The sequence below is a fragment of the Catharus ustulatus genome, chromosome 4 (genome assembly GCF_009819885.2).
Source record: "Catharus ustulatus isolate bCatUst1 chromosome 4, bCatUst1.pri.v2, whole genome shotgun sequence".
In the NCBI taxonomy this organism is placed as follows: Eukaryota; Metazoa; Chordata; class Aves; order Passeriformes; family Turdidae; genus Catharus; species Catharus ustulatus.
In genome coordinates, this window is record NC_046224.1 from 14,020,239 (window position 1) to 14,045,448 (window position 25,210).

The 25,210-nt window shown below is 38.6% G+C and overlaps 1 protein-coding gene across 8 annotated transcripts in view; it reads right to left on the minus strand.

Annotated features, from left to right (window-relative positions):
* ATXN7L1 (ataxin 7 like 1) overlaps positions 1 to 25,210 on the minus strand; it is a 111,760-nt gene that overhangs the window by 27,433 nt on the left and 59,117 nt on the right. For 4 of the 8 annotated variants that reach the window (XM_033057816.2, XM_033057817.2, XM_033057815.1 and 1 more), the window contains one exon: positions 4,159 to 4,381. In XM_033057816.2, the coding sequence (XP_032913707.1) occupies positions 4,159 to 4,381 (223 nt within the window). Of the gene's footprint in view, positions 1 to 4,158; positions 4,382 to 10,361; positions 10,452 to 10,789; positions 10,901 to 19,927; positions 19,949 to 25,210 lie in introns of those variants that run through there. The other 4 variants (XM_033057819.2, XM_033057818.1, XM_033057822.1 and 1 more) reach the window with 4 other exon arrangements.

Genomic DNA, 25,210 nt, shown 5'->3' on the forward strand with positions numbered 1-25,210 from the left:
GTGCTTGTATCAAAAATGGGATATGGCAAGTAAGAAAAAGTTTTCACACGTCCCTGGTTATACTAATACTGGAATATGGCTCCCAGCGTTGCTGACCAGCAGTACAATACCAATGTTGATGAATTAGAAGGGAACCAGAAAAAGGCTCAAATATGAGGACTACACAAAGTGCATGGTCACAACAGGCTTTAGAAGCTCATTCTCTTTTTCAAATAAGGTAACATTTCCTTCTGTTTTCCCACGCTTTGTCAGGTAGTTGGAGTAGATGATCATTGTAGGTCCCTTCCAGCAAGGAAGAAAAATAACTGTAGTATATCACAACACTTTTCATATCTGTAGCTCATTTTACTTCTGTTTTCCTTTCTCTTGGCTTTTAAAAATTATTACTCCTTCCTATCATGTAATTTTGCTGGGTTTATGTTTTCATCATTTGTAATAACATGCATTCTAAAAGCTCAGCCACTCATTCAACTCTTCAAATTTGTGAGAAAAGAAATTCACTAACATTTACAAACATAAAACATTGCTCTATTCTACATTGCTGGGACTGCCACTATAATGTACAAAATGTTTGTGATTTAATGCTAGATTATATGGTCTATGTTAACCCTGCTGAGTTTTGCTTCCATGGTTGCAATAGGAACATCCTTAAATCATGACTATCTTCACTTTTGCAGCCTCAGTATGAACAATCGTTATTTCCTAATACAAACAAATAAAGGCCAAGAGATGATTAAAAAATACTTTGAAAAGTGACGTCATAAATTTTAAAGGATTTTCCACAGGTAAACCTTTGGGATCCTTTTTCTGTTTACAGAAAGAGTCAGTTTTCTCTGTGTTGATGAAAAACCACATAATTTCCATCTTGCTTTTTCATTTTCAGAACTTCTGGCAGGCTAAACTGTGGAGGAAGGCCAAGGAGATCTGCTTCAGCTGGTTTCTCAGTGCCAGCTTACTTCAACACTTTACCTCAATTTTATGCTGCCTTAGGACCATGGGTATGTGGAAATGAGCACCCTGTAGCATCACAGCACCTAAACCCTCCATGGCAGCACCCAGAAGCTGTGCTGAGGCACAGCAAGCAAAGCAGCATCCTTTGGGCAGGTCAGCAATGAGGAAGAGAGCTCCTGGCTGCAGGAATGCCTTTTATAAAGGGTAAGCATCTGAACTACGCTAACTAATTATGATCACTTGTTCATTATTATTAATACCAATTCTTTGCCTTTTTCTCTCCACTTTCTACCCTCTGCTATACCTCTTAGTACCTTGACTGCAAGTTGCAGAAAATGATGGTTTGCACTTCTCTTGTGCACAGTGCAGTGGTGCTCCAGCTCTACTCCATCTCTAAGCACTGCTGTATTAATAGCAACAATGGTAGAGATACAGGGGAAAAAAACAGAACTGACAGATATTTCTGGATGATGTATTCACAAATACTTTATATTCCAACTACAAGAAGGGAAGTATTAAAACAGCAGCTAAAAAATGGAACAGTTTCAGATCTCTTTTATCTGATCATTCCAATTGTGATTTTTAAAGCATTAACCATGGAGCAACCTGAACCTCTGGAGCACATCTTAGAAAAACACAGGACATGAACAAGAGGAAGACCTACTTGGTCAATGGGTAAAATGATGCCTCAACCAAAACTGCAACAAATTTAACGTCAGAAGGTGGATCTACACAAAGGCGGGCACAGCAACAGACAGACCTGGGCTATGTTGTTGCAGACACCATTCCCAAAATTCTAATTGTAACAACTGAAATTTAAAGGAGATACAGTACAAAAGAATGAGGTAAGTCCAACAATGGTTGCTCCAGTCCAACAATGGTTGCTCCAAGCAATCATGAAAGTGATATAATTCCTGAAATAAGCTGATTTGACAACTGTCTGGAAGAACTTAGGTCAAATAAATGCTTGGTATGAAATTACAATGTAACAGCACTGAAGACCTGGAAGCTTTTGAGGATGATAAACCACAACACGCTTGGCTACACCATGAATACTATTTGCATTTTTGAGACAAATGTTTCTGTGTCAATTGAGTATTTCTTCATAAAAGTTAAGACAAGAAATTCTATGGCTTGTGCAGCAGCTGAATGGAAGACAGAATCTTAAAAAACAATACATTTTATGAATAATTTCACCTTAAATAAGATCTGCTGAATATTTTCTGGTATTCTAAACAAATATTATAATCCTCTAATGGAATAGGAACAAATATTTTCTTCTGTAACAGCTAGCTGTCAGCTCTCTATAACCTGCAATGATTAGCAGACAGATTTTATTCTTTAACAAGTCATGTAATCTAAGGCACTTAACACTGTATTTTGCAAGAGAATTTCACTGATCTCCACTTCAGATGCTTTGTGATTTGCTTTGTGGTAATTACATTATCTTTAACTACTATATGCCTCATTTTTCTCCAAAACAAAACAAAACTGCAGTATGATCTCCCAGCATGGCAGCAAGAATTACATAATTCATGGGTACAACTACTGTCATATTTATTGCCAAATCAACAGAGCAGTACAATACTTTCAAATGGTTAAATCTACCTTGTTAATCATCAGTTAATATTTAGGATGTTCCCATTAAAGGGAAAAGTGATTGGTGGAAATGCTCAGTTATTTTGTTCCCTTCCAGCTTTTACTGACTGCCAGAATGACATCTGTAGCCAGAACGGAAGATATTGTTTATAGATTCAGTGAGTCTGTTGAAATGTGGATATGTAAGTTGCTGTCTGCAACAGGAGGAGAAATAGGTTTATAGTCAATAGTGTTATACTCTGAAGTCCTTTCTGATTTTCTTTTAATTAGACCTATAAAAGAATTCTCTCTTGTATAAAATTCCACCCCAACATACAGAAGAAAAAGCCACTATACAGTCAATAATATTTGGTTTCAAGTAGTAAATGAGTTACTTACACACAGATGAGACAGAGGCTATTCTGCTATTCTAGTTAACGTGTGAGTGTATAGTCTAAACAATCAGATTTCCTATTTTCAGAATTCTATCCCATAATTGCCCATAATGCTCATCATGCTTAAAAAGATGGTGGGTCCAGAGTTATAGGAAGAATGTATTTTTCCAGGGCAAGGTAAATTCTACAGCTAGGCAGAAGCTGCTGTCTTTGAAATCATGCCAACTTGTGCACGTTTCAGGCAGACAGCATGAGTAATGCCTTTAACATAATTTGAGCTTATTCTTTGTCTCATGAGTGAACGGTTTGCAATAAATGATTTACTGTTTTAAGGCAGTTGTGTCCAGAAACCCTACCTAAAATCATGACCTTCTTATGCTAGGTATCACATATAAAAGGGAAGGATCTTTATAAAGTAAGTAGATAAATCTTAAAAAAGTCTCATTATTTCCAATTTGCAGTTGGAGACCTGAAGCTGAAGAGACCAAGGCACAACAGAACCAGGAACTGAACCCAGACCTCAAGTCACCAACCTAATGGCCTAATCACAAAGCATCTTTTCTGTAGATAATGAAGACAAAACAGTTTCTTAAGGGATAAAATAGTGACCCAGTTCTGCTGTCATTTATATTTTTTGCAGCTCTGCTGCTATCATCACAGTCACGGGAGGATGGGCACAGCAGTCCCAAAGCCTGTATGTGTACATATATCACAGCACATGATGTAAGACATCCCCAAAATAGTGATTTTGCAGCCAGAATTTTCTTGTCATCTTAAAAGGCATCAAACATTATCAAAATACAAAATGAACTACAACAGCAGCTGCTATTGCAGATAATTAACTACAGCCAGTAAGTTTTCATGAACATCAGTTAAGCCAATATTAAGAACTCCGCAAAAATTATCCTGTAAAACTGTTTAAAAGCATCAGTTCTAAGGGCTGATAGTGTAATGGAAGATGGACCCTAAAGATAGCAAACTGGGTCAATACCTCACTTGCTATATGCATCTTAGAAAAACACATTTGATGGAACATTGAAAAAGTAATCCAGTCCTTCCTGCTCTTCCTATATATTTTTTTTCTTCATTTAAAAATATCCCAGTTTCCTTCCTTCGAAATACAGAGGCTTAAACTGTAAACTTAGGTAAAATGAGAATACAGGTTTTTTTGATGATTGTGATACTTGAATGCCATCTGAATGTGATCTTTGGTAACTATTACTTTGGTACTTACCATGGTTTATCTCGTGACACTTTTGAAGGAAAGACTGTGTGCTGTTTGCTACTGGAGGTAAGTAGATTGTCTTTGGGCGTTTTGAATGGCTTTGAGTTGCTGCTGACAGGGGTATGGCCGCTGATACAGGATTTCGGTTTCATCTGTACTAGGGATGTCCTGGAATTACAGGCTGGAGAAGCTGGAGAAGGGGAAGGTTTACACATTGAACTGTGTCTTCGTTCTGTAACAGAAAAGAAATGAATTTTACAACATGTCATAGGCTAAAATTAAAAGTACAAGTCAGGAAAGAGGAAATTGTTCTTCTCTATGCTAGTTACAATGATTTTCATCACTCCAAAGAACACTAGTTCATTACTGTTGTGAATGCAATCAAGCCAAATGATAATTAGACAAAATCAGCTTCATGAAGTGCTCTGAAAAAAAAGTAAAAAATAGTAAAATAAATGGCAATACCAGAAAATCTGTGTGAGGTATACTTGTTGTCCCAGCTCTTTTGTGCCAAGAAGAAAGGAGAGTATGTAACAGCTAAGATGATCAGTAAAATGCTCTGTGACAGATATGCAATTGCTCCTATAATGGTTTATTATTAATTCATCTGACCTGGTTAGTGGGCAGTTTACTTTATGACTATCTTGTTTCAATTTTAATGAGAAAGTGTAAGGAAAACAACAGGAAGACTGAAAAGCAGCAAAAGGTCTACTACTCCTGGCCCTTCCAGAGAGGCAGGCTCTGCCTGGTTCACTTGGTTATTTCCAAGCAACATTCAAGATAAAAGTTGTGTTTTTTTCCCCACAGAGTAAATGGCATGTGCAAAAACCCAGGAAGCTTATCTCTCAGTAATAAACACGGCATCTGGAGGTCAGCACTGCTCACGCTCACACCAGAGGCCTCTCAAGCACTGCAAAAAAGCAATACCTGGCTTACCCCACAGAAGACAGACAGGTTTCAGTGAAATTATTTTGTTTGGAAATTAGTATGTTCTAAAATATAAATGTCCTAGCCATCATACTGTTAAGCAAAAAGACTGCTTTGGCCATTCTTTACAAATCGTATTTTTCTTCAGGGCAGAAGTGCCAATGCTTGGCCAGCTGGCTGCATCAGTGTGCAGCAAGCAACAGGCTTGTGCTGTGAACTTCAACACAACTATAAAATACTACAACAGACAGGAGCTGATCTTTGCCTCAAGGTTTTTGAGGAGTGCTATAAACCTTGAACAGCCCTGTTGGCCCCATTTGTGAAACCCTTTCCCCAGTCCACTGACCCTGCAGCGAGCCAGCCCCGGTGCTCCCTAGCCAAAGGCAGCAGCGGGTGGCAGGGACGGGCTGGGGAAAGAGGAAATGTCCCAGCAGCAGAGTCTGGCTCATTGGCACTGAGCCCAGTTTGCTGGTGCCCATACACCAAGAGCCTGATCACAGCAGGGATCAGGCAGGTACCCCCACAACCAACACAGTAATCAAATGTAACCACAGATCAAGTACTTTGGACAAGATAGAGTTTCTCATTCGACATGCTGCAATTTTTCCTTGTCTAAAGCCTTCAGCACTTAACCTGAAGAATCCAAGTGGATGCTACTCTTTGAGCTTCACCAGCATCACCCAGTCAACCAAGATCAGGTAAAGGGAAGGCTTTAAATTTGCGTCATCAACCCTGCACTCGCTAGTTTGACATTTCAAGAACAAATAAGAAAAATTTTCCCAGAGAGAATCAAAACATGACAATTTGTCTGGCATCCTCACAAGTAAAAACTTGCCAGTAGCAGAAGGATTCAACCATGATTAACTTGCAATAGGCAAATACCTCAAGAACAAAGAGAAATGCTTAAAAAAAAATCCAAAATGTTTCTATTAGATCTCAAATGACTAAATAAAGACATTTTTTATTTAAGATCAAGCATTTCCATATCTTCCATTCACAACTTTAATTACCAATGCTGGAATTCTCTCCTGATTCTCCTGCAACTGAAGAACCAAACAATCTCAATTTTTTTCAAATACAAAAGTATCTGTCCTCACTCCCAAAATGTTCCCTATCACTTGCCAATTTTCACCCCACCACACACTTCAGTGCACAGCCTCTGCCTTTAAAAGTCCTTTGCAGGATGCAGTGGATTTACATTAATTTCACCTAACATTTGTGGTAATATGTGTGTAAGCCACACATCTGATTCTGAAATGCACAGTTCCATTCACAGACTATTTATTTTATTAAATAATAGTTATTGTTTCAAGATTTACCAATCTTCTCAGCATCTATTTAATCAATTTTAAGTAGGCTAATCAAAATTTGCAATTTTCCCATTAATTACTTGAGGACTGATGAAAAGGAACTGCTATGCTACCAACAAAATCAAACCATATATAAAGTAAAACCTGGGAGAAAACGTTTTCCACATGCATACTACACAAACTTAAGATTAATTACTCCAATTTCCACCACAGCTACTGATTTTCCTAAGCCTGACTGCTTTCTAGCAAACTGTGTCATCAGTATCAGCCCTATGGATATGTTTGGAAATTAAATATATTACTCTTATTAAAATTAATCTTCTGTAAAGATGAACATTCAAGATACTGATTATCTAAATTTATATTTTAAAGTCATTAAGTATCACATGCCATAGAAAGTTATTTTATAATAGTCTTTTTGTACTGGATTTTTAGTCAAGCTACATGTTTGGTGCTTTTCCCAAGACAACTTTCTCAATTTATTAGTTCCCAAAAGCAAACCAGTACATTAACCTTGGATTTTTTACTCTAACATAGAATATGGTGGAAGAGGTACTGTCGTAATTAGACAATATAATAAAATGCATCCCACTTCTTTAGGCAGTAGATGTTTACTTAAAAGATACAGAAAGGAAAAAATGCTTATTTTAGTTGAGTGTGTCAGCTTGGTGGTCATTCTTGTGATCAGAACCAACCTACTGAAAGTCTTCCACCTTTTAGAGAGACACCAATGCACATTTGAGTATCATCATTACCCACTTTTTCTTAAAATTTCTTAGAATGGAAATGGAAACTGTGACCTCAGTAAAGTCATACAGGAGAAAAAAGTAAATAGCCAGTGCCACACAACCAGAGGTCTTCTGAAACATTGTGTGGATGGGTAAAATCAGCACATTTCCTCACAAAAGTTAATGACACTTCAGTGTCAGCAGAAGAAGATGGCAGCAACACCTTGCATGTATGGCAGTGGAGAGCTGGAAGAGCAATTCCCTCCAAAGGGGCAGAAAATCCCCAGTTTGAGCATGGTTGCAAGAGGCTGTATTTGACAAAGGTGAGAATTCCCAGACAAATCTCAATGGTGAGGGCATCAGTTGTAACTAAATATTGGTATATTCCTTTTCAAGAACTATCAAGTTGCCTCCTGAGTCTTCATTCCTTACAATGTATGTTGTAGTCAATCACCCTTAGATACTGGTAATATGTTTCAGAGAAATAATGGGAGTATATGACAAAAAAAGGTCATTAGCTGTCAGAATCAACTGCTTAAACCAGGGTGGTGGTGGCCTACTCTATCAAATTGACTTTTGTGATCAAATCTGTTTTAAAATTTTTCTTACCAATTTGTCTGTTCCTATTTTAAATATATACAAGGAATGACACATAATGTACAAATTACTATTATACAGCCTATGCAAGAAATTAATGTGAAAATAAAAGACATTTGCACATCAAACAGTTGTGATAAAATCAAATATTCACATACTAACACATTCAGGAGACAATCAACTGTAACACTTCCTATGCTCATTTGCAGTTCACATGTAGACAGATTAGATCTAGTAGAGCAGGTGAACTTGTATTCACACAGCTGTGGGCATGGCTGTCCCTGTTCACATACACCAGTGATACAGTGGATGTTGATGAAAGTAAAGAAGAACGAAAGTTTTTGACCCTAGAAATGATAAAATGAAGCAAGTCAACTAGAAAATCAGTTATCATCACTGATAAGATACTAACCTAAATTCTGCACACTTTTCAGCAATGTAATGAATATGTGCTCCAGTTCGAAAGATAATTTTTCTGATTCATTTAAATACTTCCAAACAGATGCTTACGTTCTCCATAAATAACAACATATGTCCTGTTTTGTTTCTAAATACCAAATGCTGTCAGATCCAAGAGCATAGGAACACAATCAAAGTTACAATCCTATTTACCACGTAATCCTTCTACAAACCTTCAGCTGTCTCAGCACAGCCACTGCAAGCAAGTGACAAGCAACATGTGACTTCTGCTGTCAAACAGTTAATGTATTAATGGCATTAATCTCAGAGGAAAGTTTAATACTCTCACTGAATTACCTCACTTTCTATAGAGTCTATTTCTGATCAATATCTGTTACTTTTTCTATTCAGTACAAGTGTCTGAAGGGCCAGCACTCCATAAAGTTCTGAGGCGTATTGCAAACTCTGCATTAGTAGCATTGCAAATGATCCTAAACTATTCCAGGAGATTCTCCCTGTCCTATGGAAACATGGATATAGTCCAACTTTCTCAGTCAAATCTGAATTGTTTGTAGAAGTGAAGCCCTTATGTTGTTGGAGACCTAACTGTCCCTGCCTGAATCTCCAGAGCTCCTCTCCTATGCCCTTATACTCCATTTTTAATCCTCCTTCCTGCCTCCTGCACAATGCAACGCCCTGCCTTTCCCCAGATCTCTGCTGCAGCTGCCAAAGTCCTCTAGGTCTGCCTTTAAATCTGTAATTCCACTGGATCCTTTCTGATGGGTCACCAGGGAATACTAGCAGCTGTTTTGCAGGAAACGCCACATCTCCTTCTAATCATAAGCAAAAAAACCAAAGCAATAGAGGGGCAACATGAGCTTCAGAGCCACAAGCACAGCTTGTGGGAAAATGAGGCAAAACCACATTCTGAGTAGAAAGTATCTTTTCAAATTTTTGCCTCAAATCTTATACACAAGATCAAGCACTCACTTAGCTCACAGTAAACCTTACAATGACACAACTGCAAATATGATGCCGGTAAAATATGTCAAACATTGCAGTTTCCTACCAAAAAAGATCTTTATGCGATCCTGAAACTGCAGCTATCTCTAATCTGGACTAAAAACAAAAACTCATTTCTTAGTATACCCCACCTGCATCCACATTCTCACCCAACGTGTGCTACTCAAAATTAATCAAATCAAGTGAAAAGTTTTTGCCCAGTTAGTGCCTTCTCCATCAATATGACAGACAACCATGGAGCAAAAATGTAATTTTTCCTTCAGAGCTTTTTTTTCTCAGATACTTGAAACATAGCAAGAAAAAACCCCTATCCCTTCATGTTGTCAGACGACAGATACTAAAACTTTGTCAGCAGAGTAATTTTGAAACATTACTCTTGTTTAGCATGATCTGACTTCCTGTGTGCAAGAGGCCTCAAGCAAAAATCGATTTTAGGTTGACCTATGAATAACTCAGAGACCCAGTATTATGGATTATAACTTGGTATAACACTTAGTAAAAACAAACAATTTAATTGCTAAAACTCAGAAAGGTAAGAAAGCTATTTACTGCTAGTAAACATTTATGGAATAATAAAACTCCTTTTTAAGCTTGTATTTATCACAACACTTGAGATCATAGTCCTTTTACTTGGAATAGCATAAAGTAACTGATCCAACTGCCCCTAACAATATGAATAATGTTATGCCCCATTTACAATATTTAAGCAGATAGTAATGAAATTTAGTATCTCACTGATGAAGATGTTACTCGTGGTAACTCATATACCACCTATGCACAAATTACAGTTCTTCTATTTACATTATACCCTGAGGTGCTTTGTTGCACAGCCTTTCACTGTGCAAAGTTGAGCAATGTATACTTACAATTTCAATAAACAGTAAATGAAACCTACCACATTGTACTGAGCCCAGCTCAAAGTTTGCAAATGTACTTGGCATTAATCCTAATAAAACCAAAACAGAAAAAAACCCACACATGCCCAAAAAGCAACAGCCAGCAACCAGAAAATGAACAACCTAGACTCTTGCAGAAATGTGTCATCCTGCAGGAACTGGCAGCTGGTTCATAACAAGAATTCATAAACACCTTGTAAGCACTTTCATTTTGCAGCCACAGTCTGAAAAAACACTAGCAAAACCCAGTACGTGAGGTTAAATAAAAATAAAATCGTATTTGATGTTAGCAAACTACAGCATAATGTTGCAAGATTGAAGGATAACTTTACCAGCTTTTTTGACAAAACACTATTCCAAGTCCAGCTGAAAAAGTTTGGAAATAATATCCGCAAACCGTTCCACCCTTCTTGCACTGCGCACTGGAAAGGAAACAGCACAGTCGGTTTCATTTTGATACTTCTTGTAAACTGACAAAGGAAATAAACTGCCAGCTCCAACCCCCGGACTGATCTGCTGCATAAAACACTGCTCAACAATCACAAGCTTCATTCCAGGTCAAATGACATAATTGGGAAATTATCAAGTGCTAAAATAACCACCATTCCGCTGGTGTTTATTTACAATAAACACAGGCTTCGCTTTCTGACAGAAACCCACTAAAACGATTCTCCATTTCACAAAGTCTACAAGTGAGTAGGATCAGCAAAATTATGCAAAACATCCTGCTAGAAGAAGAAATGTAAACTGAGCCACTTACAGAGAGGAGCAGGCTGCCAACTTAATCTGATTCTACGACGACTGTAAACATGTACTTTTGGAACGTGAAGCGATTCACATTGCCACAGATGCCGTCAGAGAAACACAGCAACGTGATTAGGTATTCTGCACACGGGGAAAAATCCGGCAGATGACCTGCCGCAGCAAATACCAGATCTGTGCTCGCACACACCAACTGTTTTGACTACAGGCACTTGTTAAGCACCAAGTTTCGGTCCTACCAGTTGGACACCAGAACTGAACCCGTGCCAAGAACAACATGAGCTGAAAACGGCTGCAGGGGTTTTTTTTCCTTTTTTTTTTTCTTTTTCATAATTGTTGATACAACGATACAACTCAAGTAACTGCAGAAATGAACCAAAGTGCAAAGCTAAAAGCAGCAAAATCCACAAGTGTATATTTAGAAGAAGACACTGAATTTTTACTTCCTTGATGCAGGAAAGTAGGCAAGTGTTTGTGTATAACACAGGAAGATGAACCTAATGTTTCCCTGGAAATTCCTTTATTTATCAGATAATCTGGCATTTGTCAGGATTATTACAGAAGACATGAGTAATAATCTCTAGACTATCACTATTTTACATTTCCATGGTCAAATATCTTCAAAATGGCAAAATTCCATAGAGAGCCACACACAGCACTTCCCAGAGCACTATTATTCCTCTTGAGTAAACGGCATGAAAAGAAAGAGGGGTCAAAATGGAACTCCAAAAAATGCCTCAAATAGTGCAATTTATTATCCTAAATGTAAATTGAAGCTTCTGGGTACCTGCCTGCTTCTTTTATAAGGATTTTGAATATAAATATGAAGCTCCAAGGTATCACTGAAGTATCAGGCAGACAAGAAAACAACAGAAGTGTGAATACCCTGCCCTGGTGACAATGTTACTCTTCACATCATTGAGCAGGAAGACCTAGATTAAACTGTAGCATCAAGTCCTGTTTCTACAGCTACAGAAGGGAATATTAATGATTTAGGATATTAATTTGATTGAAGAAACAACTGAAGACTTAAGTAGGAATTCATCACTCCTGTAATGACACGATTCCACACGTGTAACCAGCATTTGCCACCTGACAATCTGCATTGCTATTGCAGAAAAAATGACAATTTTCAACTCTGTATTTCTCAGCTCAGCAAGGCCAAAAATCCCCAGGCAAAAAAGAAGTAATGGAGCAAGTGAATCGCTTTTCTGAGTGACAGCCTACCTAAGAAACGCAAGGAAAGCTTATGCACGGAAATTTCACGTTCTGCTGGAGGAGATGCTCATATAAGTCCATCATGAAATGAGAATCTGAGCTAAATATCACCTCAAACTTTGTGTCCAGTGCTTACATCACAAGGACAGCCCTCAACATCCTTTTGCACTGCTATCTTACGACCTGTTAACCCATATTCTCACCATTTTTGTACTCAGAGCACAGAAATGCATTTTCAGCCCTAAACTTAGGACAGACACATCAGGTGAAATGCTAAAATATTTCTAGCAATCAAGCCACCATACTCTCAAAGGTAAATATTGCCAACAAATTAGAATTTTGTGGGAGATTTCGTATGTGAAGTGAAATCTTTTATTTGGCTAAAAGTACAAATTTTATAATCAAATCACCTATTCATTTATTCCAACACCTGACCTATATAACTAGACTCCAGATTGTTGCAAAAGACAGGAAAACTTAGTATTATGATCCTCTCATGCTTTGTACCATGTAACAGACCTGTTTCCTCAGGCAGATCTTTCACATTCAAGGTCGTGTAATGACACATTTTTATTTATTTATACTTATGAGGTAAAATATTTCACTGTATCTCTATTTCCATCTTTAATTATATTTACATAACAATAATAAAATAAAGTAATTTATGTACATTATTGCTTTAAGAACTAATTAAATGTTTCCCCTAATCATTCATAAATCAGAAATGTTCAACGTTTCTTTAATGTTTTACTTAATCCAAAAATATATAATGTCATTTCTTTATACTGTTAAGCCATTGTAGAGTGAGATGAGACTATTGAGGTGGTTTGGGAAAAAAACTATGCTGTACTATGACTCTGAGAAAACAGGTTATCATTTTTAGGTGACATGTTCTTCATCTGGTTCTGTGAAAAACATGATGCCAGATTTTATTCAATATCAAGATCACATATCATTATCTCATTTTATCATTCCATACAAATAACTTGCAGAGAAACAGTAACTTCACTGAAATTATCCCAGAATAACATCTTTGCAGGACTTGCATAGAATCTGTTGTTTAAACCTTCTGGCTTTTTCTGTTACTTGGGATCCAAACCCAGGACCTAGTGAATTGATGTATTTCTTAACAAGCTGTTTCTTAAGCACAGAAATAATGGATTTTTTTCCCTAAAAATACGCCGGTTTGAATGGTGAATCTCTATTACCCTGAACTTCTTTGCCTCCCAGCAGCCTCATCATTTCACCCTGTATCCACGGTCCTTTGTCCCTCTCCCCAAAGAGATGGGATAAGCTCTGTTTGGTCTGCAGGTAAATATGTGCCAGCTGTCAGTACAAGCTGCAAATGTGCTACTGCCACATGGAATACTGTTCTCTGGGCCACATTATTTAAGCTGTCTCCACACAGATGCTGATTTTCACAAGACTGCTGAAACTTTGGATTTTTGAACCAAATCAGTAAAGAGCTAAAAATTCTCAGACAAAATAGAAAATATATATGACCACATAAGGTTTATTGCTATTATTATTTTTATTACTAGTAGCATTGTTACAATAATTATATTTTAGGAAATCCAAGCTAAAATCTTTATATATTTTTTTTTACTTGCTCTTCTGTGTTTGCCACTCCTCATGGGTATTGCCAGGCATCAAATAAATTCCCTTGGAATGTTCTGACATCATTTAAAAATCCAGGTAACCATACAGATCTGCCCAGCTAGGGACACTGTTTTGTTTTGAAAATTGAATGAGCCTACGTTTACGTTTCAACCAGCTTTATCAAAACCTACTACAAAAGCACATAACTGTCAGTTCAGTGTATTTCCTCATTCCAGATATTTGAGATAAATCAGTTCACTCATTTCTCAAGCACGTTACTTGCCAGAGGTAAGAAAATACATTATTTATAATGCTGCATTTAGAATAACCACAAGTGATAACCCCTTAGCACACAGCCTCTGAAGTGAATGTGCAAAACAATTCCTGAAGAGGTCACTTGCTCATGTTTCGCTCATTACATACGATAGCTCTTACAAACAAGAAACCAAATTCTTAACCTTCCTACAGAAAAAAACTCAAGAGACAACACTGAAAAACACACCCAAATACAAAAGTGGGTTTGTAGGGCATTTTTAATCTGTCCTTCTCCCTTTAAAAAACTCTTTACTTCTGTATTTACCTACAGCTTCTTAATTCTAAAGTTGGTTTTCACTTTAACTTGCATAATTTATGACTTCTAACTGTGCAAACTAAGGAAACTCAGACCTAACTGCACATGGATGAAATAAATGCAAATCAACTTCTGAGAGTCCAACTGACAGCTACTTCATATTCAGACTCTTCATGCACCTCTTGACCATTCATCATTGCAATGAACTTCTTATACTGCAAATTAGTCCTTTTGGATAAACTATTTCTCCATTCATAATTAAAAAAATTTCCCATCATTGCTCTTGTAATTAGAGTTTTTTACGTCTACAATATGAAATGTCTGCTATATATATATATATACATACACATATATATTTAAAGCATTCCAAGTTTATTCACCCACTGCTGTTGCCTCTCTTACAGAATAATGGGCAGGAATGACACATGGAAAAGAGATAGGTGATTTCCAGTGCAACTATGTACCAAGGTGCACGAACTGCTGTGACAGCACAGTTGTGCAATTCTGTTTTCTCTTCTCCCACTTCCAATGTCCTGAACAACCTGTCACCCAATGCAGGTGGTTCCAGCTTTCCATGGATCTTCTCAGAAGCACACACATACGATATTTTAGAAAAACTTTTGGTAAAAAAAAAATTGTGTAGGTGCTCACTAGCTGAAGATACAGGATATTTTTCCTATGAGGCATTCTAATTACTTTCTATAACAACTTCTATAAGCTAATAGGAAAACAATATCATTAAAGCAAGGCATAGCCCAACTCAGAACAATTCTTGTGAGTTTTAACAAGGACAGTAAGCAAACAAACCAAGATGATTAGAAAGCCAACTTGAAGCAAGTCCATACAAATGAACTAGTTTTACCTGAAGACATTTACTGTTGTATATGTAACAGGATGTCTCTGAGAAGAAGCGTGCAATAAGCGTATTTCCAAGGTATCAAATGTTTCACGTGTGTCAGGCATTTTTGGTTTAAACCACAAGAGTCACTTGGAGCATATGTAAAACATTAGGATGATTATTTCCTACTAGAACTTAGTTGGCTTTTTATAGTGCTAGAACCTGGTTTCACCCATGCATGGTGTAACATTTCGTTTCAGGTGGGAAGAGATGAATAGGTTATATGTTTGCCAATAGATGAGAGTAACCCTTGGTCAGCCAAGAAATGACTAAAAGAGAGTAACCTTGGAAGCTAACAGGAAGAAGAGAAAACAATTTTAAGACAAGGATTTCAAAGTGGGTTATTTATAGTCAACACTCAATTATCCATGGACAGATTATCTGTACCAGAGATGCAGAACCAAATCAGCTCCAGCTGGGCTCATTAGCAGAGGTGCAGCTCAGTGCAAATGTCCCTACACTTCTAGGGACATTGTGGGTTCAAAAATTACACAGCATCTTTTTTTTTTCAGCATAAGACTGAAGTCCTTTATTCAATCTAAAGTGAGTCACTTTGCTTGTTTCTGTTTAGCATTTCCAAAGGCAAGAGCACTGGGGAAAATGGCAAAGACTTCAAAGCCACCGCCTGGCAGTGTTACCCCCATGCTCTGGGTCCCAAGAAATTTTATTAACTCAGGCACAGCGTCAAGCCCGAGCTGGCTGTGTGCATTCCTGCATTCTGTGTCAGGGCTGCAGCCTCCGCCAGGGAGCTGGGTGCAGACAAGCACCAGATACTTGTGACAAGGCAAGAGCCAGGCACCAGCCAGCATGGCAAACAGGAGGCACCTCAAATACAGCTGGGGTGGCCTCTGTGCAGAGGAACTGAGCTGTGAGACCACTTGAGATTACACTTTAAAGTTAAGTAATTTAAACCAGATATTCTAAATGAGGGAAAAATTAAAACAAGTACTTTTCTAACTTCAAGAAAAACACAGCCACAGCAACATCAACCAGCTTGAAACTGTTTTCCTGGCCACAATGCCAAAAGTGTAATTGACAAATACAAAGGTAGATTAAAAAAGGGGAAGGAAATGGAAAAAATCCAAAATGACATTTCTTACCTACCAATTGCTTCCTCTGAATCAGACTATTTGTGCTCTTGCTCAAGGACTGAAACCTTTCTCCATCTGTCAGGAGACAGCAAACTCCAGAAGAGACTACAGTCTTCTGGAAGTTGTCCCTTCTCATCAAATTCATGTTCTATAGTTGAAAGAAATCCTACTGTTTAGAGATAACAAGAGATACTTCTAAATTTGAGATTCAATTTATTTTTTTAAAGCAATGGGAGTCACTTGCCCAAAGAGACAGGGAAAGGACAACAAGCAGGATACTGGCATGATAAATCTCAGCTATAATCAACTGACTCCAGCTTGATTACAGAGGAGGAACTAAACTCTGTATTTGGCAAATGGATCACAGAGCAAGTTTTTTCTAAAGCTTTTTGCTGAGTCTGCCAATTGTCAGCTAGACCGTACAGCAGATTTAACCAGCAATGGCTAACAAGTGAACCAAAACTAACCATGCCTCAACTATCATCCCTGGGATTTACCTACTGTATCTAAATACTGAGAGAAAAAAGGTTTATTTACACTGAACTGCTCAAGTAGTTTCAAAGGATAGCTAGAGGAAGAGGGTTATCTATCCCATCAGATCATTGCAACACTTGAAGAAATCTGCAGGTCCTACATCTACAACCTTATTACCCCTTCCTTTCCTCCTCACTATTCCCAAATTCCTTGACTTTCCAAGTTGTTTAAGGTCTGGAAAAAAAAGGAATTCAAGGGGAAAAAAAAAGTTCAAAAGCACATTCACTATGATAGAAATTACTTATAAGAGAACTCTACCAGTTTTATTTGTTCTTATTTCTCCTTACATTTCAGATCCTTAAATGCCTACTGCCTAAAAGGTGATAGCAGTGGCACTTATAAAAAGTCTGCTGTCTGTCTTTGCTGTTTTACCTAAGAACATGAGGCCTATTCTCAGTATTAGGGACTAACATATTTTGGAAGGTGTAATATTCAGCAAACAAAACCAGAGAACAGATCTTCTGCTGTACAGTATTTGCAAGTCTCATGTATGGTATTTATCCTGGAATACATACTAATGAGGACAGCAGCACAAGCACTAGAAGGGGAAGGACTCAATTACCGTAAACAACTGGGAACAAAAGACTGTTAAACATTCAACAATCACATCAACAGAAGGTTCAGAAGTCTTTACCTCTTGTTTACTGCAAAAAGATTAGGTCAACTCTCTCCTCTGCCTCTGAGCCTCATCAAACTAGGGAAGACCATGAAAACAAAACCGCTGCACTAAGTCACTGAAAAAACTCACTGTCCTGTCCAAAGCATTGGAAAGATACCAAAGTATCAGGGGCTACTGCCACAGTAAATCTCAGCCTGCAACTTCCAGCTAATCACCTGCATATCTGTCAAGCACATACATGCAAACCACACTTACAATAAACCTTCCGCTCCCTTACTGCTCCTCCCACTCCAATATATCAATTCTAGCCAAGAACTTGATTAGCAACAGACTATGAAACACTTTCAGAGAACATCAGAAGTGGCACTTACAAAAGGACAGTGAACTTTTATGGCCTGAAGGCCCCAAAGCAAAGTGTGGCAGTTGGCATTGGGCATCACATGTTACAACTGCAGTTGTACCACGAATCAAAAAGAGGTGCATTTTCTTTTTCTGCTCTTCTTCCCTTTCAAAACATTCCTGGCACACCTTTGGCTTTAATCTGGCACTAATCCATGGCTGAATTACAGTGTATGGACGGAGACTGAGTGCATTGTATAACACAACCTTGAGTCTTTTAGCGTTTGCTTCCTAAAACAGGCTGCTCTCACCCTGCAAGTACAGTGGGTATTGTTGTCTCCAGATGTAGTCTCAGAGTCAATATACTGAAAAAGGCCTGCTGAGCTCTCTTTGACAAGCTATCTTGATTCATCCTCTATCAGGGACCTCTCTCTTGTTAGTAATTTTATGTCAATTTAGGAATTACAATTATTACATGTTCTCCCATCCCTTCCTGGCTAACTGTAAAATTATTAAACACCAGAGTTACATGGACTACTTTTGTAGGACTTATGTCTTCCTCTCTATAATTACCTGTCAAAATCTGGTATACAGTGAGTTTTAAAGAAATCATTTGATGCTGGCTTTGTATTTTAATTAAATATAAAGCAACTCTGGTTAGATACCTCAGGACACGTCTCACTTTACAGAAATCAGAGCTCACTTAACAGCCATATATTTCACAGACTCAGACACCTCTATCAGATAACACTAGTTTCAAAGTAAACAAGTAGGTTTTATTTTTTCCCCTGAAAAGTGTAATGAAGTTTTCTAGTGTCACTTAGATTTATAACCATTTAGAAAAATGTAGCAGAGATATAGAACTTTATGTTTTTCTTCTTTTAAGTTCATTAGAACAAATAGAGGGAGAATGTAATCCATGCACACAGCAAGTAATCCAGCTGTAATTCATACCACACCATAGCAGAGGTAAAGCGGTAATGCCGACATTAAACCTGATACAATTTAGCCCCTAAAGCTTGCAGGTAATCCCTCTCTTTCCAAGAACTGCACACTGAGAGAAATCAGATATTTTTAAAAAATAGTTCAGTATAATGAAAGTTTTAAATGAAATAATTTAAATTGGACATCTTGAGCCATATCGAGGCTTCCAAAAGCAAACACTCAGCAACTGCCTTGTTCTTCATTTAAAAAGCTCTATGGAATAAATACAAAACAGCATAAAAAACTTGGCAGCTGCCAATTCAAGTGTCAGCAGTTCCTCACTGGCATATTTTGTTTAAACTACTTTAGTACCACTGTCATGTTATTAATCAATTTTTTAAAAAACCCTCCATGAATTACGTATTTTTAAAACACTACCCATCACAGTTTGCAACACTTTTTTAACCACATTGCCACATGTGAAATATACCCAAAAAATGGCAAAACAAAACACAGAACATAGAAACACATACTTAAGAGAGAAATCAAGGTGACTTCTTGAAAATATGGGTCTTGTTAAGATTCTAGTTACCTGCATCCACTTATCTTTAACCTTTCTGAGGCTGCAGCAAATTGAGCTTAGTGTCTGCTCTCAAGCTAAAAATCTTTGCAATAATTTGTGTAGATTTGTGCAGATAAAAATAAAAATCACAGACTATATTAGATTCCAAGACTGTAAGCAACACGAACTATCATATCTGCACAACAGCATGCTGATGTAGTTGGGAAAAGAAGTAAAAATAATCACAGTACAGATAACCAAGGGTCAAAGTTCTGGTTATGCATGAAGTTTCAGTATTGGCACTTCCTGTTCTCAGTCTAAAATTCTCCTAATTTAATCTATTTTGTCCTTGTTTGCTAAAGTAATGAACTGCTGTTCTCTCCCCTCCTTCACAGATCTATACCTTTTGCTCACTTACATTACTGTGAGCCATTAGGCCAGTTTTCAAATGCCCAAGAGGCACTGCCACCCTCGGTCGCGCAGGCCGGGCTGCGCTCGGCTTCCTGCAGAGCCAGGAGCGCCCTCCCGGCGCGGGGCGGGGGCCGGAGCCATCCTCGCACCCTGGAACGCCGCAGCTCCCTCGGAGACCGCAGGTGCTGCCCACAGCCCTTCAACACGTGTCACCTCCCTCCGCACCGCGCAGGAATGGCAGGCTGGGGATGTTTTCCCCCAGCAACAGCTGTGTACTACAACCTCGTGCGGCTCCTACACCAGGTTTCTCACGCCGCTCGGACCACAGCCGCAACAAAGCAAGGCAGGATCTGTCGCGACCCTCACTCACATTCAGCCCGCCGCTGCAAAGCCCAGCAGCAGCACCTTTCCCGGCGCGCTGACAGCTCCGCCTGCGGGCTCCGGGCCGTCCTTCGGCGGGGCCCGCCGGGCCGCAGGCGCCGTCAGCGGCCGGAGGCTGCCGGGAGCGCAGGGCCGGGAGGCGGCGAGCGCAGAGCCGGGCCGGAGAGCGGCGCGCCCGGAGCTCCCCCTCCCGGAGCCGCCGCCCGCTCCCGACAGCCGTCCTTCGGCTCCCTGTCCACGGACGGAAAGCCCCAGCAGCGAAAGGTCAGGATCAGCAGAGCTAAATGCAAAACTCGTTTCACTTATCGCACGATTTTTCTCCTGAAAACTCGTCAAACTTCTAATTTAGTTTTGGAAGGCTTAGAGAAAGTCAGTCCTTCGACCAACAGCGCCACAGCTTCAGCCACTGCCGGCAAGAATATACACACTGTCCACATTAACTCCAAATCCAGGTTCTGAGCTTCACACAGTAAGGTATGGTAGGTGGTAATAAAAAAAATAAGCTTCTGAGGATCTGATTATCTTCGATTTTTACAAGCGAACCAAGGATCAAGATCCTGTTACAGTCAGCTGCTGGATAAACACAAAGGTCTTTATCACCTATTTTTCTTCTTACAAGTACTCCATACTCACAAGTATGCAGATATCAGAGCTATGGTGTCACCACCCAAAATAAAAAGTTCAGTCAACAAGCTGAGCTTTGCTGTGGCACAGCTCTGCGTGTTAAGGCAGCCCTGTGCCAAACCCTCGGCCGGCTGACTGCTGCTGGAAATGGTGGGTTCCCCATTAACCAGAAATACTTCCTTTGGCATAACTCTCAAGATTTGGAATAGCAGTATATTTAATGTTTACCTGGTACCATTACAAGTAATTTGTTTCAACTATATTTAAATGGGCAGCTACTCAGCTCTTCTCACGTACATGCAACTCTTGCAGCCAAGGAGTTGTTGGCTTGTCCACTAAACCCAGCCAAACCCAGCAATTTGCAGCAGACCAGCATGGGACCTCAGTTTAACTGCAAATCCCAGCTGTATCCACCATGAAACATACCAACAAATGCAAGCTCACACCACAAGGCATTTTACAAGGTTTCAAGATTAAATTCCATATATTTGAACACATACATGGAGTGGTATTCCCTAGGAAATTAAGCTGGAGGATGTTCTCTGGAGTGTTGCATTCCCTGGCTGCACAGCCTCCTGACTATGCAGGAATCCCAGTGGAGCAGGAGCAGGAATGGCCCCAATTTTCTGTCTTAATCACAGAATCTTCTGCCTGAGGCCTTGGAAGAAGATGGGGAGTGCGAAAACAGAACCAGAACTCACAAAGATTACAGTAAGCTCTTCAGAAGGCAGTGTGTAGTGTGGGTCCCTCTGGCAGTGACTTCAGTTGGACCAAAGAGAGAACAGGATTCAAGACATCCTGACCCACTGGACCCAAAAATGGAACCCAGAAATTTAGCCAACAGATCTTTGAAGGTGCATAACCAGTTGGTTTGTGGCTTTGTTTGATCGCTTGGTTTTTAATTTATTTTGAGCATGAGACTTGTAGTAAAATTAAAACGCTATATTTTTGAGGCATAAGCCTACCTAAACAAAATAGCCCTGAATGCTTCTGCGATTTCTGTTTAGGAAATCATTCACTGCAGCTGTACATGCCTCACAGAAGAGGCAATCACTACAGTCAAGGAATAATGAGACACAACAAAACATGGAAGTATAAATAAGCAGAAGAAGCAATAATAGGTATAGAAATAATAGGCAAGTAATGTCAACATGCAAATAAATAATAAGACAAATAGGTAAAATGTTTAAAACTGACTGGAAAAAAAAAAAGCCAGGAAAAATGTATGCTTGTAAAAAGCTCCAGCTAAGCTGAGAAATAGAAGGTTGAAAGGAACTACTGGTTGTTTTGTATACCTCCATCACTTTATGACGAGGACATTACACACTGCTAACACCTATTTGTATATCTCACATTTATGCCTGTGGAGCAGCTGTCAAAGCATGCTGTAACAAATATTTCTGGGGAACCACAGGGCTGCAAGGCTGCTGCAAAGTGAATGGTGATTGCTGCCTCACGCCAGCACGTGATAAAGGTCATATCAGAGGTCTCGAATGGCCAGTAAGGCATTGAATCATCATGAATATTTAGAATATAACACAGGGTAACACTAAGGGAGGGTTAACTTCTATAAAGAAACAAAACAATGCATCAGAATTTGGGGGGTGAAGGGGGGAGATGAGGAATATGCATAGTAACCATGCAAAGAATCTAGAAGTAAATTCAAAGCAATGCTTTCACTATCTGAAAATAAAAATCCATCTTCTGAAAACCAAGGCTGATGTCAGCTTTTGTTTAAGATATAATCAAGATGTTGTCAGTTTTCTGTATCTTAATATTGAGCATCTCAAGTGATCCATCAATAGATCACCTAAACCAAAGGTTTCAGGAAGTGATGACCAATGCTTTAGTTTTCTATCTAAAAAGGGAAATTTGTCAGCAGTGTTAACACACATATTTAAATAGGAAAGGACTTGTACAGTTGAGCTGAAGACCACAGACATTTACCTTATAGATTAACTTCTGTAAATAATTATACAACATGATACTAACAGAGACAGTTTGTGCTAATTGACAAGTTCTACATTCTATCATATTGAGAAAATAGTGCACAGGAAATAATTATTTTCTAACTCTAGAATCTTAATACAGAAATTTCTGCACAGAACCCACAATCTGCAGAAAGGCTGAGAAAAAAATTAGTCAATAATTAAAATAACTATTAACTGTAGGTAATATGGGGGAAAGGATTTTTTTGGGGTGAAGGATCACTTTCTTTGCTTATCTTGTCAGCTTTAATTAAGTAGCTATGAAATAAGAAGTAGCTAAGAATGATTCTTTTGTAACTTGTTTTCAGGTTATAAATGTTTTTCTGGTTATAGTAATACTACATATAAAACCATTAATAAGACTGCCTACTTACAAAAGCCTAGATATAGATGTTAACTTGCCTGATGTCAGCATGAAGTTAGGATATCAGGGTGTTTTTATGCCTATCTTGAAAAGAAAACATCTAATCTCTGTAGTTAGTGGACTGACAAAATCTGGTTTGTGTCTATAGAAGAAAAAAAGTGATATGCCAGTAGCACTTAGGGTAACTCTTTTATGCTGTACATTGGAATACTCCCATAGAATTTTCAACATGAGGCCCAAAATTTAAATATTAAGTGCTTTTCTGATGGACACTGGCATTATCAGACAGCTTGCACATTTAAGCTACTTGAACCCAGAAACATTTCTTAGTACCCAGCACACGGAGGCTGCCTAGTCTGGAATGTGCATTGGGACTAAAACTTTAAAATGCAGAAACAAGAGTCCAATCTGTTGGGAGTGTACATGTTTCTTGCTAAAGCTGTGCGGGCCTAAAATAGTGCTAAAATTAATTTTGTTTCCTTGCATTGCTAGGTAGGTCAACATGCAGGATTTTTTTCCCACCTAGAAACAAGGCTACAGCTTTGGCAATTCAGCACCAGCAAAACCAGAAGGGACTTCAGACAAAAAAACTTCAACCCAGTAAAACAACAGCATGTATGTTTGAGTGGCAGCTGTATGAAGCGTTTCAGGTTTTTCTGTATCTGTACATTAACGTCACTCTGAACCCCAAATCAGGTTTCTTATGTTTCAGTACCATGGATATTTCAGCACCGAAGGACAGAAGAGGGGTGTTAGAGAAATGCAAGTCAGACTGCTTGAGAAAGCCAAAATTGTACTGATTTTGCATGTGGAGATTATTTCAGAAGAATCTCTGAACCTCTAGCTGATTATTTCTGCAGACATCTTATCTAAACCGCATTTAGCAGAAAAGAAAACAGGGGACTCGGATTTCTATGAACTGCAATTATCCTGACTCAACTCCTCCAACAAATGAAGCATCTGATCCATTATCAGACCCACACTCGACAAAACTGTTTGTGACCTGTAAGATAATCCTTTTACTCTTAAAGCATTAGACCTTAATAAACAAATCAAACTGTTGTACTGAGGAAGAGTACAAAGCTCCAACTAACAAGTGGAGCTTGACAGACACTCAGTTGTGCTTACATTGCCTTACAGGTGAGACTAATCCCAACTTTTCACAGCAGCTCCTCCAGAAAACCCCATGGGATTCTGGATTCTTGTTTAATTCTTGGAAAAATGAGGAACACTGGTTTACTTGAGGAGTGCCTTAGTCCTACACAATCTGCTACTAAATCCATAAATTAGACTGTTATTTTTGGAAAATCCTAGAAGGACTGAGATATATCCATATCCTGGGATAGTGCCTTTTTTTCCCCTGCTTATCCTTTCCATGTATCAGAATTTGTCCATATTTGAGGCAGGGAACAGCTACTCCACTCCCTTTCACTTGATTTCAGTTAGTCCTTGCATGAAATTTGCTCCATTCTACTCATACAGAGATTTATGACAAACAAGGTTCTCTCCCTTCTAATTCTCTAGCCAGGCCAAGAAGGTGTTGTCCATATAGGTGTCAAAATGTATGCAAATCATGTTTTAAAAACAGCTTCTAACAGCATAAGAAAAGACAACCTACCCTCTGCTTTCTTAGGAAAACATAATCTTTTCAGAAAGTGTTTATGTAATGTCTAGCACAGGATTTCTTCTTTCTTGGTCAGATCTCCTAGGGGTTCCTAAAGACCAGTTTGTCTTATTAAAGATGAACTATCATAACAACAAAATTAAGAACAAGTTTTGTTTCCATTTGGAGTTGGACACAGCTTTAAACCTTTAAACCTAAACATCTAGGCAAGTTGAAGTACCAAGATATGATCCCACTGTCTTTTCAAAACAGTTAGAGTTAATACTGTACAATCATGTAAAGCCCAGTCTTTGTTCTCAATTGCTTATTAATTACTTCAAACCCTTGGGCACCTCACCAGTGCCATGGGTTCAGCAGAACCACTGCAGGTGGCTCAGGTACTTTGTTTACGTACACATCATCCTTAAATACTTCTAGGATAACCAGTGAAACCAACCTAACAAGGAACACCCCTCCCTTCCTCCTATATTAAACCTGAATTCTTCAAGTGAGCTCATGGAGGCAACACTTTTTTCAGTATTTCTGTCACACAAATTCTTCCACTGCTCTATGTCTCTAGAAGTTTTTGAGTTTTTAAAATAATATCTACTAATATAATTTATTGACAATAATGCTAAATGATACACAAAGAGTTAATGAATTCACAAGTAAAATACACAAAAATAGTATTTC